Source organism: Athene cunicularia (assembly GCF_003259725.1).
Source record: "Athene cunicularia isolate RWA chromosome 6 unlocalized genomic scaffold, athCun1 chr6_part1, whole genome shotgun sequence".
Lineage (NCBI taxonomy): Eukaryota > Metazoa > Chordata > Aves > Strigiformes > Strigidae > Athene > Athene cunicularia.
Genome location: NW_020799105.1, coordinates 16,737,808 through 16,756,042, shown reverse-complemented (window position 1 = coordinate 16,756,042; position 18,235 = coordinate 16,737,808). Strand labels below are relative to the sequence as shown.

General features: G+C 44.3%; 1 protein-coding gene across 13 annotated transcripts in view; it reads right to left on the bottom strand.

The window, feature by feature from the left end:
* TCF7L2 (transcription factor 7 like 2) overlaps positions 1–18,235 on the bottom strand; it is a 140,552-nt gene that overhangs the window by 99,147 nt on the left and 23,170 nt on the right. For all 13 annotated transcript variants that reach the window (XR_003398718.1, XR_003398719.1, XM_026851451.1 and 10 more), the window contains exon 2: positions 13,253–13,354. Coding sequence is in view for 11 of the 13 variants with exons in the window: in XM_026851451.1 (XP_026707252.1) it covers positions 13,253–13,345 (93 nt within the window). In the remaining 2 variants the exon portion in view is untranslated. The remainder of the gene's footprint in view (positions 1–13,252; positions 13,355–18,235) is intronic.

The window sequence follows — 18,235 nt, the reverse complement described above, 5'->3', positions numbered from 1 at the left end:
GGGGGGGGGGGGAGGAAGAAGAAAAAAAACAGTTTTCCAGGCAAGCAGCAAAACCTAAACAAAATTAAAGAAGCGTAAAGCCCAACTTGAACAGCAGACAAGTATGCGGAGAACAGCGTGACCTTTCCTTATCACCCACTGACATGCTTAATCGTTTCCAAACAAAAAATGGTCTTTTCCGCCACTTCTTCATTCTGCAAGCACCTCCAGTGCCTGCATGGCTGGTAAAGAGTTAAATCTCCCACTATCCCCTGCTGCCTGCGAAAAATCACGGAAACAATTGAGACATTGTCCAGTGAACAAGACTCCCAGGGACTGACATTTTTGTTTATGTCCCAGTTCTCAGCCTGTCAATTTTCACTCCCAACGTTAAAAGCCCGGCTTGCCCCAATACAGCCCGCCCTTGGCTGAAAAGACTCCACTTCATTTATTTTATTAAAGCTATGGCGTGTTTATGATTCAGAGCTCTCCCCATCTGAGGACCTGTTGGTCCCATCCCCCTGCCTTCCTCGCTGCCCTGCAATAGCGACTTCCTAACTCCGAGGAGGCTTTGCAGTGCCTTTTACAGAGCCACTGCCAGGAAAATAACTGTGCTTAGGTTTAACACCAATGTTCGCATTATCCTGGGGTATGAAACATGCATTACTGTACTCTAGTCCCTTAAAGTAGCCTTTGATTATTAACTGGAGTGGGGTAGAGGGGAAGGGAGTTGGATACTAAGCCACAGTGGCAGGAACTTCAAAAAGAAAATTAAAAAAAAACCCAAAACAACCAAACCACACCCACTCCTGATACCCAGCAGCAAACTAGAAAATACATGTAATGGAGTAAAACAAACATCTTGGAGCGAAGCGCCGTTTTCTCGGCTGCTCCACGGCTGCATTTCCTGCCTGCGTTTTCATAATGACCGGAGCGTCAGGCCCAAAATATATCCCTCTCCTTCACCTCTGCCATCCTCTCCCCCCCATTCCCAGCACAACTTGTTGTTTTTTTTTTTTTCGTTACGCTCTCAATACTTTATCTCCATGAAAAGCACACACAGCGGTCACCAGCGTTTCCTGTTTGCCGAGTGTGCTTTAACTATATCACACCCTCCGCCGCTGCGCTGGAATGCACAGCATATGGCATTGTGAAAGGGTTTACTGTCGAATAATGGCAGCAATGCAGTCCTGCTGGTTTATATCAAACCCTGTCACTCTCTTCACGGAGGTCTCTCTCGTGCTCTCTGAGAGGCGAGGTAAAACACACACACAAACACACACACACACACACACACACACACACACACGCTACTTCGAGTCTCACGTAGGACCTCGGCAGAAGCCTGCCTGGATCAAGACCTGCAAAACTCAAGGCAGGTTGAAGGGGAAAACTCAAGGGAAGATTGCAACTTATGAAGTGGTGACTTGCAGTCACTCATGAATTGTTTCGACTCTTAGTCCCCATAACATCTGCAGGACCCTTTTATAGGTAGACAAAAGGGCTGTTCAAAAGTTTTTAGTTCCTCACTGTGATTCCTACAGGCAGAGCCAGCATTGGCTGGAGGACAGCTACACACCTGAGTCCCTCTTCTCCAGGGTGGCAGGGCTGTCAGCCTGAGCAACTGCCTGAACTCCATCCCCAAGCACAGCTTCGTCTTTCAAAAATCAGCAACGATATACTTGGTTATGAAAACATCCATGCGAAAGCCAAACATGCATTGCCACCTTTCACTTTGGGTCAAAGTTTCAAAACTGCATTTTCATTTAATTGCTCACGGGTTTATTTTTGTGTTGGCTTTTTTTTTTTTTTTTTAAAAAAGCAACTTTAAAAGAAAAAGACTCACAAATAAATAAATAAAGTGCTGCTTCCAACTGCAGTCAGGTTTAGCTAAGACGCTCACAAAGGTTATACTTCAAAGTGCTTTTTGTGCAGATCTTGAAATGCCTTCCCATGCCCAGATGCATTCGTCCAACAGATGCTGAAATGAGTAGCAATATTTTTAAAGCCCATTGAAATGCATCCATCCACCGTCTCTTCATAAAAGGAAGCCTTACTTAACAGGCATTTATTACTGCTGAACTAGGGTTGAAAGTTCAGTGTCCTTATAGACCAAAATTATCAAGATTTCTGAGTTTGCAGCCCACGTTTAAGTCCTAATGAGCTATTGTACCACACTCACTGCTATTAACTCTTTGATGTCAGGAACCCATGTTGCTCTTTTAAACGTCTCACAGATGTCCAAGGGAAAAAAGTGCAAAGCTCACCTGTGCTGAAGGACAGGTGAGCAACTTTTTTTTTTTTCCTTTAGTCCCCTCCAGCAAAATATGCAAAGACAACTACAGCATAAAATATGCATGTCAAAGACAGGCTAGGCTACCAGCTCGGACTGTGAACTCGGAGCCAGGGGAGCTGTACATTGCTCCCAGCTTTGCCATGATGATATGCAGAACACGTTACCTTTCTGGGAAAGGGACGGGAGCACATGATGCCCATCACACCACACGTGTCCAGCAACCAAACCACTGCTGTGCCTTGCATTGCACAGCCCTGTCTCTCCTGGATCTGAGCTCTTTGGGGCAGGGACAACAACCTGCTTTTCTAAGAGTAGCTTGCCTGCCAGATCCTCTTAAACGTAGGTAACAATAAAGTGATAATGAAATTATCTTTAACTTGCACCAAGTGCTTTGACCTTATTGCACAATCACAGCTGTGAAACACAGTGTCCACTGGGAGATGTCACCATCAGGCTTGGATGGTGCTTGGGAAAGAAGGGTGTCCCTAATTTTCCAACTCCAGACTAAGGCACCCACTCCCAACAACCAGAATGATGCTTTAATGCAAGAGTCATGAGCCCAGCTCAGCACCTGGGCAAGAAGCAGCTGAGTTGTCCAGAAAGCAAACAGGGCGCCAGCTCTTCGGCCATTCTCCTCTCTCATGAGTGCAGGGGTTGCTCCCTCACATTTTCTCACCATTTACTCATCCCACGGATTCTTCAGCGCAGTGATCTGAGGTGACCAAACGATTGCCTACGCAGGAACAGAGCTTAACAGTCCATCTGTGGTGTGAGCAGACGCTCCCTGGACATGCCCCGGGCATGACGAGCAGAACAAGTTACTGCAGGGCGAGCTTCACCGAGGTCTTACAGCATCTCTCTAACTGCCCGGCCACATGCTCAGCTCTGGACATAGATGCAAGGAAATTTCACCTTCAGTCCAAACGGCATCTGCTAACTCACGTTTACCCCTCAGGCGGCAATTCTGGAGCAACCAGCATGCCTCAGATTCACACCAGAGCTTATCCCAAGGTAACCTGTCCTGGCCATCAGAGCCCTTTAATGAGGAGCAGGTTAATTCATGTCCAGTAAATAACTTCCCTCCAAAGAGCTCAGCATGCCTGAAAAGCATCAAGATGGGGCATCAACATGGAGTAGCTAGGGCTTCAGCAACTCAAACCTTTGCTTGCTTCATATTAGTTAACCACGTAGACATGCCCAACATGCAGCAACAGAAGTTCTGCCGCCAGGGAAAACTGCGTGCTGCAGCCATTTGGGGTTTTCTAATGATACTGCTTCCATGCAGCTGCCCGGCAGGAGAAGCATTCATGGCCATAAATGCATGCTAAGAAAGTCTGGAGGCTTTCAGGTCCCTTCACTCTGCCTTCCTCTGAAAAACCATATCCCTATTACAGGGCAGTCACATCCCCATAACACACTATATTGACATTGCAGAGCTCTGTGGGCATACAACAGTGCAAAATGTTGTTGTTTTTGTCTTTCCTCTCTCAGACACTATCCTTCCAGTGAGGGGAGGAGGCCATGGAGATTTTGTGCATTTCCCAGTGTGCAGATGAGCAACAAAGGCCAAAACCCTCCTTCAGGGTGTCTCCTCCTCCTCCAGCCCTGGGAAGAAATACACAAGCACAAGAACAAGCTCCAGGGGAGAAGAGCTCAGGACATGCTATTCCTTCTCTCCCTCCCTTTCCCTTCTCAGTACTTGCTAGCTGGGAGACAGGCAGAAGCCATGACCATCTGTCAGAAAGGGGCTTTGTTTTATATAAATGCTCATTTCCAGTGCCCCAACTCAGAAAAGCATCACTACACAAGACAATACTTTGAGCATACATTTAAGTGTTGTCCTGAACATGGATAGACATCAGCTCATGTTTAAAGGTTTCTTGAATCAAGGCCTAAAAAGTAAAAAGGAAGGGGAAGTGGAAGCTAGTTTCCACAGTAATAGTTGAGAAGTCTTTGAGACCTGCCAACAGGAAAAATGCATGTTAGAGAACTGCTCCCCTCTCCTAGGAAACTAGCACAGACCCACCCCTTTCTGCAGGCTAGCACTGCAAGGTCCAGGGACACCAGCAGGTCTTTAATTTGAACCAAGAAAAAGATAGAGGGTAGGGCTGGAAAACAACAACATCAAAAATACCCACAAACACCCCAAAAAACCCCAAACCTAAGGATTTGGTTACTTAATTGTATCAAGGAGAATAGTCCAAAAGCACCATTCCTTTTGTATACACACACATAGGGGTTCAAACCATGCATGCCCAGGACGTCCTACCAGCCTATGCTTCATTATATATATACACGTAATTCCTATACAGGCAAGCCTGCCTGCAGATCTGCTGCTTGCTGGGGTAGAGGAAGGACTGGTTCAACTCCCCCAAACGTCCTGATTCCGAGAGATGAGACATAAGGTACATCTGACACAAGGACTCATGGATGTACAGAGTCCTGAGAGCACCTAAATAGCACCAGAAGTAACTTTCATCTAAGGTCTGGTATATGTTGGGATTTTAGGTTTTGATTTTTAAAACTACTTCAGTTTCTTCTCTTTTTTTGGTTTTCCTGTGGGACTGCAGGTTTTTTTGCATGCCTCAAATGCAGATGTGGAAATCATCGATGTCTCAAAATCAACTTGGGAAAGTTACTTATCTTTCTGGTCACATGGTAAAACAGAGGAGTGAGCAATGCTTCCCTATCTCAGGAAATGCTGAATTATCTTCCTCACTGGTATCTGTCAGGTAAAAGTAAGGCAAGGTCCCTTGGAACCAGACCCCTGCTACCAGTCCACTGCATATTTAAAACCAGAGTGTGTTTGACAAAAATTTCTAGCTTCACTTTGTGAAACTAGGCACAGAACATTGCTTGGAGAGAGATTAGGGTTGTGAGATTATTTTATGAAGGCACCACTCCTTTAACTCTCCAAAGGCTTTCCAAAATGGCTCTTGTCCCTTGCCAAATAGGTCTTCATAGGACAGAGGAGAAGGCATCCTTCCTTCTCTTTATGCGGTGGCTTACTAGGCAGCTTCATTTTCTTCAATAAGAGAGACTACAGCTGTCTACACAGTCTAAAAAGTAAAGTATTCCATAAATAATCTAATCCCAAACCACATGGACTGGTCAGAAGAACTATAATCCTGGGCTTCAGCAATTTGGCAAACAAATGGTCCTGAGCCCAGCAATGCCAGCTTCCTTCCTTTCTTTTAAATGATAAATACATGCTGTTTTCCTTACTACAGCACCTGGACACAGTACACAGACCTTGTTTAGACAGAAAATAGGAGGTTCCTATTCAAGTGGGCTTGTCTGCATGGGGAAGTTTTTGTGCAAGGGCTCAAGTGTGAATTGAAAAATGCAGAACAACTATTTCGAATTATCTCTCCGTGTGGACACTGTTATTCAGCACTAAGAGCTTCTTTGTGAGATTTAGCTTAATCCGTTTCCAAAGCGGATTAAGCTAAACCACACAAAGGACCTCTAAGTGCTGAATAAGAGTGGCCGCATGGAGAGATAATGAGGAATAGTTATTCTGAGACAGCTACTTCGACTGCATATTTGGGCTTTTCCGATCTGCGTCAACAAATCCAAAGTTCTACTGGAAAGGGAAGGCTGCGGTTCTAAAAATTTGGGAAAAAACAGTGCCAGGGCCATATCATAACCATTAAATCTTCTGTTCTATGCACGATGGCTGCTCCTGCTTCCGTCAGCACGGGCTCTGGCTTCAAACCAGGCTGCATTATTCAATACCTACTTCTCTAAGCTCCAGATTGAATCCAGCCACAAACTTCAGCTGCAGACAGGGTGCACGGGGAGAAGGACCTGTGGCGAGTGGCCCTGCCAAGTCTGCCACCCTCGGTACACATCGTCTTTGATCTGACAGGCTCACCCATCTGGCTCTCCAGCATCACCCGGCGCTGCCGCGGCTCTTCGCCTGCTGCCAAGGCCAAGCCGCCGCACACAGCGGCTGCTGCTGCTGCTGCTGCAGTCCTTGTGCACGCCCCAGGCTTCGGGGACGGACCGTCTGCACTCTCTCCATTCCTCTCGGCACAACCACTCTTCTACAGGAGAGCTGACAGCTCGCCAATACTTTATTTTAGGCCCACGTAAGTCTCTAAAAGTTAATTTAAAATACATGCTCCAGCATAACATATACTGCCAGGTGACTGAATCCAAAACACAGCTCAGGCTCCTCTTTCCTAAAATACTCTCTCCTAAACCATCTTCCCAGTGTAGGTTTCTACCTTGAAATGTTCTCCCTGCAGTTTTACTGTATCCCAAACTGGCTAGTCAGAAAAGGCCAGTATTCAGGGACTCATATTTACATCGCATTCAGGACATTGTGGGTATTTTATAAACAAAAGATACAAGAGGGAAGTCTGCAGTAGACGCACTTCCAACAACACCAAAGGCAACACAGTTACAACTTTTTTAAGTATCTCTGATGAGCAAGCTTTTGTCTTGCTTCTCCCTCACCCAGAAAGTTTCAATACTCAGATATGTCAGAGCAACATACCAGATATGTTTTGGTGTGCCACAAACCAAGATGCCGAATTCTCAGGGCTCCAGCTCAAGAGTTGCGGCACAGCTCCTCCAGGAAATCAAAACTGATGCTGGTTCACCACAACATCCTGGGCTATAAACCTGCTGCTTCAGGAGGACCTGCTGAGCTGTCTCCAGTAATGTCAGAGAAGCCTGGCCCTGCCTGGGGAGCAGGCAGCACTGCAGCCACCTCAAGGTAAGCCACCCCAGCACCCATGAGCCAGAGCCCGTGCCAGCACCAAGGCCCAGGTTCTCCCAAAGTCCAGCTGGGTGATTCACAAGAAATGGATGCTCAACAGATTGTGCCAAGCATATCATAACACCCCTTATTCAGCTGCCTTCTCCTGAAGCAACACTTAGGGTTGCCAACACCTACAATTTCATAGCCAGTCTAGCAATACTTGCTATTTTTCTTCAAGTGTGGTAGCCTTGAAGTCAAGCGTTTAGGGAAGAATCTCAGCCTCTGCTTACAGCACACAGCAAGCTCCTGAACTGCTGTAGAGCAAAGTTTGAGAATGAGTGGAGTATACCCTGCAGGCTCAGGAACCAGAAAACAAATAAAGAGAATATAAAACGTATTATTTAAGAAACAGAAAACAAACAAAAACACCACCAAAAAAACCCCCCACCAATCCTCATGATCTTTTGAGGCCTGACTCATGATCCTAGAACAATTGAGGTTGGCAGTACTGTACATTTTACAGCATTTATTCACAGCTGAAATATCTGAACATCCAAATACTTCAGAGTTCTTGGAGCTACCCACAGATCTCCTGACTACAACCAAGCGTGACAATTCAACCCAGCTGCCAATCCAGCCCCAAGGTGTCTTCTGAAGGTGCTTTAGTGCTGACTGATGTTTGCAGAAGCATTAAATTCCTGCTCACTTCACAGTAAGAAGTACAAGCCTGCATATTTCCCCAATCTCAGCATTAAAATAGAGGGGTTACCTCCAGTACCTAAATAAGGTCTGCAGAAGACAGACGCCGTGCCACAGAGTAAACACAATGGCATGAAGCAGTCCCCTGAAGTTTGAACTATTTTGCAAACGTATCAAATTGCCAAGTTAATTACTTTTTAGGAGTCCACAATTCTTCTGTGCTCTACACAAACCAAGCACTAGGTTTCCCATTCATATTTAGTGGGTACTGAATATAATGTGTGCATTTTATAGGAATCTATCCAAAATAATTTTATTGGGCTGCTAGTAGGTGAATTCTATACTTAGCCCTAAAAATTCAGGTTTGAACACAGGGGTTTTTTAAACACAACCCTTCCCAATGAAAAATCAAAAGAAATTAGTGGTGAAAGATTTAGCCACAAAATTCTCAGCAAGTTTAATTTGTTTTGTGGCTTAATTCCATGCGCCTCTGAAAATTCCGGACAAGATGTTTGCACACTTTTAGGCATGTATTAATGAAACATTTTGTTTACTTTGCAACTGCCAGAGCAATTAGCCAAATAAAGCATAGCACATTTAAAAAGGAGAGAGTCACTAAAGGAGTTTTCCAATTAAGTCTGCATGGATATTTCTGTAGTGTGAGTCTCGGGGCTCTGTGTTGGGTCCATGCACCTACCTGCCATCAGGGACTGCTAGGGTACCAGTACTGCTCAGACATGCAGCCCTCTCCTCCTCACGTGCCTCTCTCAATACCAGGCACTGACATGAATCATGCCCAACTCCCTCGCACACCACCACCACGTTCCTGCAATTCTCAACAGAGCCTGCATACTCAGAGGATTGCCCTGCAGATCTCCAGGGAAGAGGGTGACCCACCGTGGGCACACGTGGCTTGAAATCCAAGAACATCTCAAGAGGTTACTGCAGAGGAAGAACAGTCTCTCTACAACAAAATATTAAAGACAAAGCAAGAGCTTTAAAAGCCCTCCTGGGGCACTGCGAGTGGAAGTTGCAAGATGTTCCAGATGGCCTTACACATACAGCACTGTGTATACCTCTGGATGAACCCTACTTCTGGCCTGTCTGAAGGGACACACTCTATGTAATTTTTTTAATCTAAGACAAACCTCATGATTAGTTGTAGGTATTTGTCTTTGCTTTCAAAGTGCATTACGTGTAAACCACATGAGACTGGAAGAAATCTGGGACCAGACACAGCAGACTATGCAGATTCAACTCCTAACTGATCTGGGAAAGAACTCCTGATCCCTCCGAACAGCCCAACGGTCCCAGACACTCACTGTCCATGCACGTTGAAGAGGCTAACAGAGAGTACTCTTCAGATGCTTTGCCTTCAGTTTTGCTTGTCACATTAAGTTTTGAAAACATATTTACCTTCTTTAAAAAAAAGACGAAGAAAAAAAATTAGATACACCACTGCACAGTGATTCTTTGTTCTTGGGGATTCAGTCTGCTTTATGGCCTCTGTTCATTACATATTAGAAAACTCAGGCCAAATAGTACTAGAAGTCCTCCCCTAAGGTAACATTTACATTTACTTCAAAAGGCCTCCCGAAGAAGAAAACACAGGAATTTTTAAACCTTTAACTGTTTCGTAAGAAATATACTGTACCAAACCACAGCCATTTCGTGTTCTGAATGTTTTTGTCTGGTAAAAAGGAAGCTAAAAGCAAGTCTTCGTACATCTGAGACATCAGGAGGCAGGATCCCAGGACCAGTCATTTTCATGTGAGAATCCCACTCCTTGGGCACCCAGATCTCATCCTTCTCACCACACTGGCAGCACATACATGGAGGAGATCAGGTGCACGTGTAACATGGGATTTCAGGACAACTAGCACCCTACCTGCTTAGAGAAGCATACAAAGCACCCATCTGGGGTCTGCTTTTCAGCCAAAAAACTTCCTGCTAAAACTGTTTTACAAAGTCTTAATATCATCAATGTAGGCCAGAAAAAAAGAGGGGAAATAACCACAAAAAACCTTTAAAAAAATCCCAGCCTCCTAATAGTACTATCCACAGGCTGAATTCAAAATTTTGACCTAGCAAGCTTAATAGCATACTATTAAAACAATTTTTCCCCCGGTTTTCTTTCACCTTTGGACACAGATAAGCAGCATGACTGTGCCAGAGCAAGATGCAAGAGTCTTACAAGATGGGTGAAGCACCTAAATGCAAATAAATGCACTGGTCTTAAATGGAGCCTCATGCTGTACCTTCCTCAAGACATGCTGAACATAATTTCAGCTTAATATTCTGTTTCTCATTATGGGCCTTGGAGACCCTCTCAAGCACCATGAAAAGCAGTATTAACCCAGCCCTCGGCACTGGGGGCAATCCAGCCAAATTATTCATGCTGGTCTTTTGCTTCAATTTTTGTAGTCTTAACTCAATGTTCTTAAACAAATCTGAAAGGAGGAAGGCTGACAAATAGTACAGACTTTACTTAAGACATTATAGACAGCCATGTTCTGCAGCCTTGAGTCATTAAGCTAAAAACCTGTGCTGAAGCCAAGGGGAGTTTCATCAGAGCTGGGCGTAAAGGCTGCAGCCCTGACATGGAGCTTGTGGTAGTCACAGCCAAGCACTGAGAAGCAAGAATGTTAAAAAAAGAAAAAAAAAAAGAAAAAAGAAAGGAAAAAGGAAGGGGAGAAGAAAAGAAAAGAAAAAAAGGGAAAAAAGGGAAAGAAACCCCCCACATTGTCCTTTCCTCTCTTTGTAATCCAGCTATAAAGATTACCCTCAAATCCTGATTTCAGAGATAGAGGAAAGATAAGAAACGATTTGCAGGTGTTAGCATTTTCCTACAGATCTTTAGGGCAGCGCAACTGATTTCAAGATGAAAAACTGGCACAGGTACACTTGGCAGGTAGACAAGACACAGCATTGTGGGTGGAGAATCAGTTTCCAACCCTATATGTTACACATTACACTCGCACAGAAACATCAGCATGCCCATGAAATACCCCACATTGTTCCATAAAAAGATTAATTGCGTTTTCATGTATGCAGAAATGGGTGTAGGGCCTCATGCAAGAGCAGCCAGGTCCCAGGTGCTGTGGGCAGGAGCAGCAGTGACGAACGGGGACACCAGAGAAGCCTGACACATCCCAGGCCAACTGGCATCTGCAGCCACTTCATCTCCCTGAATGCCATTACCCACTCTAACTTTATTGACCAAAAAATAAGACCATTTTTACTCCACAGAATTAATGTGGCCTGGGGCGGATGCCAGGAAAAAGGGTGGAAAAATCTACCCCTTATTTATTTATTTTAACAAAACAAGGCAAAACAGTTTGCTGTTAGAAATAAACATTAAACCTTGCAGAACCTCCCCCCACTCCCAAAAACCACCACTGCTTCCCCCCTCACTCCCTCCTCCGCCTCCTCTCCCTCCAACATTGTAAGTAGCACAAAAGATCACATTACAAATGCCAGCTGTGGCTCTTTTGGAAGGTGGCCTCCATCTCGGAGGTAGTATATGTTCCTCACGGCCTAAGTGGTTGCTATGGTAAATATGCTTTTTATTGAATAGCAGAGTGAAACAGCTTTTAAAGAGACCCATAAGAACCCCATAAATGGTCAAATACAAGGCAGATCAACCTCAGCCTCCCTGGAAACATGTTTCTCTTTATTTTCCGAAATGATTGCAATTTTTGAACCCTTTTTTTTTTTGGTGTGTTTGTGTTGTCCACTTGTCTCCACCTTGCCCATACCTGGGTGGAGAGGCTGGAGAGGGCCAGGGGAGCCAGGATCCCAACCAACCCTCTCCAGCACAATGAGCTGCTTTGGGTTTAAGAGGCAAGCGCCTGCTCTCCTGCGCAGCGGGAAGCTCCAGCGACAGCAGATGCTCAGCACTGGGTCGTGCAGATGAACCCCAACGAAGCTACCCACCAAACTCAGCCTGCCCTCCCAGGCTGCAACCAGCCAGGAGAAACTTCCTGCTCCCTCATCATCACCTCCTACAACCCTGACACCACTTCACCGTGCCAGCCCCAGCGTCCCGTGAACACTCCCATGCCCTGTGCCGGTCCTCCAGCACAGCAGTAAAAAAAAAAATAAAATAAAATGAGAAAATTACTTTGGTTCATTTCTCATTAAAAATAAGATGACAGCGGGTTTTGATGGCTGTAGATTCCTAGATAACCAGCCAAACATCTTTTCTCTGATCTCTTCCTAGAGTGACAGCCCAAGTGGATGGGAAGGAAGAGCAAAATCATTCTTAAAAAGTGAAGCAACCAATGCTAGATAGCAAGTAAGCAAATACCAGTCTTGTTCCCATCGCTCTCTGCCGGGATGGTTTAGAAGCTGTGGACTCTAAAAGACAGGCAACTGTTTTTCTTTTTAAATAAGAAATAAAGACACTCATAGCAAAGGGCTGACACTTCTCAAGTTAGAGACAACGGAAAAAGAAGCTCCTCGAAAATATTTAGTATGATTTGAGATTTCTAACAAAACAAATGTGTGTCTTGGATGATCTACCAGCTATGTCAGTTTTAAACTGTATAGCAAAAGATAAAGAACAAGCAATGTTTCTTTCCTGGGATTCACCTAATCATCCAGTGGTTATAAAAATGTTAAAAAAAAAAAAAAAATCATGTAAAACTTGATGATAAACTATTTCAGAAGAAATATGCTACCCCACTATGTGCCATCTTCCCCAGAAGTAAATTTCTCAGATGAACAGGCTGAACTAAGATGGTCCTTAACAACAGAAGGCACTGACACTGGCTATGGGTGAGGATGGGCCAATGCATACCGCCCCTCTTCCATAACACCATATAAACAGTTTTATTTTAGACCTCTACGGACGCTATTTTAGAAAGTAAAATAAAACCCCAAGCCCCTGTCATGCAAATTTGTACTGAACATTTCAAAGTCAACATTGTTTTTATAATAGAAGCAAGAAAATTTAACCAAGAACTGAAAAATTGAGAAGTTAATAAATGAAGCTGGTTTTAGCAATGCTACTCATTGTAAAGCAGGTTTGATAGTTTGCAGGTAAGTAGTAAACATTCAATAACACATTTTACACTAAATGAAAAGTCATCACAACACAAAGGGACATGTGCTCGGTTGAGCCTGCACCCAGGTAAAATGCTGACCAACTCTCACAAAACTTTAATTCAAGATTTTGTAATAAAAGATTTTTTTAGTAAAGGCCATAGAACAGGCTTGGTTTTTATTTTTTTAATGCTTTCCAAAAGTGTCTCTTCATTCTCTTCAGTTCAACATTGTCAGATGTGTAAACCAGCCTGATTGGACTTCACTCCCACTAAATAATTCTGCAGTGTGTAAAGAGCATTTTCAACTCTCTGCTCTCCTACGAGGCACATGAATGATAATCTCATAAACAGCCCAGCAATAGTAAATGTATTCCCTCCTTTTACCATGGGCTCGTTAGGGTTTTTGTTTTTAAGTGTTTTGGTTTGTATAAAAGAAAACGGATGACAACCAATGCCATTAATGTCAAATGCCTTTTTTTTTTTTAAACAAAGGAAGAACATCTTTCTGCGTTTACTTACAACAATGTGTGCTGGAGATGGAGACCTAGCATCCTTGAGGGCTTGTCTACTCTGAAGGCTCCCTGCCTGAACATCAAGCAGTGGCCATTTCATCTGCAGATACTGGATGGAGGAAACAAAAATGGGGAAAGAAAAATGAGTTTAGAAAAGAAAGGCAAAAAAAATAACAAATCTTAGGTAACATGGGTAAAAAGATATAAATTAAAACTTATGCAAGGAACTGAAACAAAAATTAAGACGACTTTGCATGTTTGTGGAGACAAAATCTGTGCAGAACACTAACAATTTCATACCACCACATTACAGTTCAGGAATAAGAAAATAAAGCAGATTGCAAAGACAGTATTACACTGATTTTACTAATCGCAGCAAATCTGGAAGAAGAATAAAACCCACACAGAAACAAAAATATCAAAACCATAGACAGGATGGGACAAGGGAGGGGAAGGTGAATTATCAGTCTCAGGAGAGGGAAAACACGTCTCGTGGGTTAAGAACATGATCTCATTATTTAATGGGTCATCTGTCAACCTTCTTTCAACAAATGCACCATGTCAACTCCTCTGGCTTCACAGTGCTACGGAAGCCCTAAAAGGCAGAGGTCTACCCCAAAAAGACCCATCACTGCTGGGTCTTAGCACCTGTTTTCTCTACTTTCATCATTCCTGGAAGTCACCACGGATTATTTTCTTCTTGTTCATCTTCTGTCAGACAACCCTGAAGGGATTCGCACAGTGTAACTTATTCAATTGCAAGGCCAAACTAAATAAGCTCTCCCGTTGATGATGTCCAAGGCAGTATTGCCTGGTGCACCCAGGCCACGCTGTGCTGGGCAGGCGCTGGGCATAGCCACAACTTTTCTGTCACTGTCACTGGCAGATAGGCTGAATACACACTGGCAGTGAGTCTGCAGCGTAAGCGGGTGTTGATTCAAAAGCAAAAAAGCTTAACTTCTCTTCAAGAAAGAGCAGAACATCCCCACAAATCTAAACAGCATCAAATATCAACTAAAATTTCTGCTCTTGGGTATGCATGTCCTGTCACTAAACTCACCGGAGGAGCCATTGCACCCCCGGTCAGATCACACAGTGGAGCTCCAGGCTTCCACCAACTGGTGAAGTCTTGAGCTGGTACCCAGATTGCTGCATCACAAGCACTCGATTCTGACCAAGAGAAGCCCCACAGAGAAATTAGTCAGCCCAAACAGACTTCTACGCAGTACATCTAAATATAATTTCAGCCCAAGCTTTCCCTCTGCATGGTGCTACACTGTGCCAATTAGGCATACTGGCTAATACGTGATCTCTGAAAGACCTGTATCATGATGGAAGAAATGTGTACTGCCATATATCATCAGCTCCCTCCCAGAACTAAAGAAAAGCATCTGTACACATAGATCAGGCCACTGCAGAAGATCCTATTTAGCACTAGGCTCTGGTTGTCCTAACAGATCTATTCCTAGAAAATATTTCGAGAAATAGTTATGTTTACCCATTCCTTCTTTTGTGTGTGTGTGTGTGTGTTTTTGTTGTTTTTGGTTTGGTTTGGGTTTTTTTTTAAGTAAGAGTAATCTTGAAGGACAACCACACACAAACAACCCCCACCACTGCAAGAGAACAACGGAAGCCATATCTAAATCTCCATGAAGGAAGGAAGGAGATCTGGTTCCATGCTTTCAGCACATCACTATCACATTTGCTCACGTATGCAAAACATTTGCTAGCATACAAGGCTGTTTGCTGCAAGACCCTGGGCACGAAGGTGACCAGAAGCAGGAGTCAGAAGGAGGATGCATTACCAATTCCCATCACTTGGAGGGCCCGAGATTTCTGAGCTACTGGAATGCAAATAAACAAACCCATACACTGGATTTGTGCCCCATATGAGTTCCTCAAGTTCCAAGAAGTCTTGTTTTTATTCATCTTGACATTTGGGATTTGTGTTATGCAGACCAGAATGTTTCAGCACTTCTCAAAAACAAGAAATAAAACTCAAACAAACCAGAACTAGTCTACCATAAGCAACATTTCTAACTCTTACGACTCAACTGTAAGCCTCCAGATATATGACTGCTTGTATCAAATCCCTGCCCATCAATACAGGTGACCACAACATAAATTTTAAAGTTGAGATGATGTTAAAGTAACTTTCTAACCCTTTGTGGTTTCAAAAAAGTGCTTAAATATGCAACCCAAGTGTACAGAAAATGGACTCAAAACCTAAGTCAACTGAGAGCTTCTTAACTTGAGGAGAAATCTGATACATTTAGGATTTGCAGATGGCACTATTAAACAACTCAACTGCTACATTTTTGTGAAGTCCATCAGTTCTCTTAGACAGTGATTGTAACACCACCAAATATAAAGGGGCATATGAATTTGCAGAAAGGGTCCTGATGGGTCATGGCTACTACTGGCTTCCTCAGGTTTTCCAGCCAGCTAGTGAAGTATTTTTCCCCTTTTCCAAGGAAAACATCCTCAGAGGATATGTGCCTCGTGGTACACGCCTCTGTTTTAAACTCTACAACCATTTGGGAGAGTGAGACATAATTGCTACAACAGCTAAAGCACTTACAAGAACCTGCCAGCTCAACTGGTGGCGTTGCAGGAAATGGCCACTAAGCCACTACCCACCAAAATAAACCAATCGCCCTCATTTTCCATGACCACTCCATGGTCATGAGCAACCCTGGAATATTCCTAAACCATGACAACCCATGAAGGAGCTCAGGTCAGCAGCTGTCCTAGAACACAGGCCAAGAAACACGTGGGCTTCTCTGAGACTGCCCCAAGGGCAGACTGAGGCACTGACACAGCAGCATAAGCAAGCTCACATCAGACCCTGTCCAGTCAGTAATTACTGCAGGGATTACAAAGCCTTCAGGACTGTCAGTTCTGCTGGTTTTTACTAGCAATAAATTCCCTTAGAAAAAACAGAGCAAGAAGGTACAGTTGCTCCTGCTCCACCTCGATCTCACAAGAGACCGTACTTTCAGCAGAGGTGCTCTCACACCAGGCTGACCAGCCTAAGTGCAAGATGAAAGTTTCATAAGAGCTTACTGTTACTTCGCTTTTCAGCTTTTAAAACCCTTAGTTTGGACTCTCAATAAAGTCATTCTCTTTACCCACCCTTACCAAAGAGGATCCAAGAATGCTTATGGTGCAAAGGTTAAAACACAGCCAAAGCTGCTTCTCCTTTTGGACATGCACGTGGAGCACAGCAGGAATGGTCCAAACCCAGAGGGCTCAGTTTTGCTCTCAAGGACACACACGGACAGCTTCCATTTGCACCAGTGGGGGGAAAAATTAAAAATAAAAGACTCAGTCCCCACAGAGAGCAGTAACACACAAGGGTCAATAAAGCAACTTCCATGAGCTCTACCAAGTGGCCAAGATCCAGAGCAGCATCCCGGCCCTGCCAAGGGCGAGATGTTCTGTCTGTCAGATAAACAGAGGCCAGAGCCCACAGCCAACGCCTGCGTCAAGCTAACAAACCCACAGCTTCCACGGCGGGACATGTACAAAAGAAAGTAAGTCCAATTTGCTGGCTTCAAAACGCCAGCCCCATTGATCGAGTAAGAAATATTAGCATTGTTTAAGGTGACGAGCCTGACTCAAGGCCTCCTCATCCAAGAATTGTCATGCCTGTAACACAATATTGATGTGGTGGCTTATAATTCTTACTTTACATAAAAGCTTCATTGTGTGCCAAATTCAATCTCCACAGGCTACCTGAGCCACAGATTTTTACGAGTCTACATTTCAGCGCTGCGAGTCTACAATACACATAATTTTCAATTATGTTAGGGCAGAACAGGATCACTGCCTATATAACATTACTGGTTGGAGGAAATGAGACTCAGCCCTACTGCCGAGAGAGCTAACTGGATCCAGATGGTGGGCCGAGCGAGGCGGCCGGCCGAGCGAGCGACGTCGCAGCAGCCGCCCCCTCCACGACTCTCCTTCACGATGGAGAGAGACACCAAGGCATCGCCGGGGCTGGGAGCTGGGATGGGAGGATGCTTGGGCAGTGGGGGGGAGTTGCATCATGGTGTGGGGAGGGTAAAGGAAGAGGGGGGAGAGGCGTGATTGCTTTTGCAGGTTTACTACTGCTGCCCTACGCTACGATATTCTTATTAAAGAGGAGAAAAATTAAGTCCTGTTACAGCGGAGAGGTAAATCCTTTCCTTCCTCAAGCAACTAAATAGCAGGAAATCCTCTTCTCTTGGCCCTAAATGCATATTTGAGCCAGACAGTTCCTCTGATTTGCAAGGAGTCCGCAAAAATCCGAAGCCGACTTTCCCAGCCTTCTGACACTGCTTTTTACATTCCTGCACCAGGGGGGAAGGGCAGGAGGGAGGGAAGTTCCCACCATCCTGCTCCTGCAAACACTGGACACACACTCGCTCCTCTCCTGCTTCTGAGTCTCAGTGTGGAAATTGGGACTTGCCTGTACAAACATTGAACTTTTCAACAAATTAACTCTAACAAATCTGTGCAAATTATTTCAGAGCAAAACTGTTGAAATGAGCTCTGCTGGCCTGCTTTTAACATTTTTTTAAATAATGTCATCTTGGCATAAGCATTTTATTCCCTGTTTAACAATATGATCTGATGGGGATCATTAGCATGTGTGTGTTTTAAAAAAATAAAAAAAGAAAGGAAAAAAAGTTTTATGGCAAGTCTCAGAGAGCTTAAGCAAAATAATTGTTAAGCTCCAGGCCTCCGCACAAAAATTAAAACACGTATGGGGCGAGCGTACTTGAGAGAAACCAAAGCTTTTAAAAAGGCTGTTAAATTGTCAGCACAAGGGAAAAGGCAAATGATTTGAACGGCACAGATTTTTTTTTTCTGTAGAAGGGGAACCAAAAAAACCCCACCCTACCCTCCACTCCTGTGAGCATCACATCCACCCCTCCCATCTGCAACCAGAAGGTCCTGCAAGGCACAGACCCACCAAGAGCAGCTCTGCATCTGTCTCTTA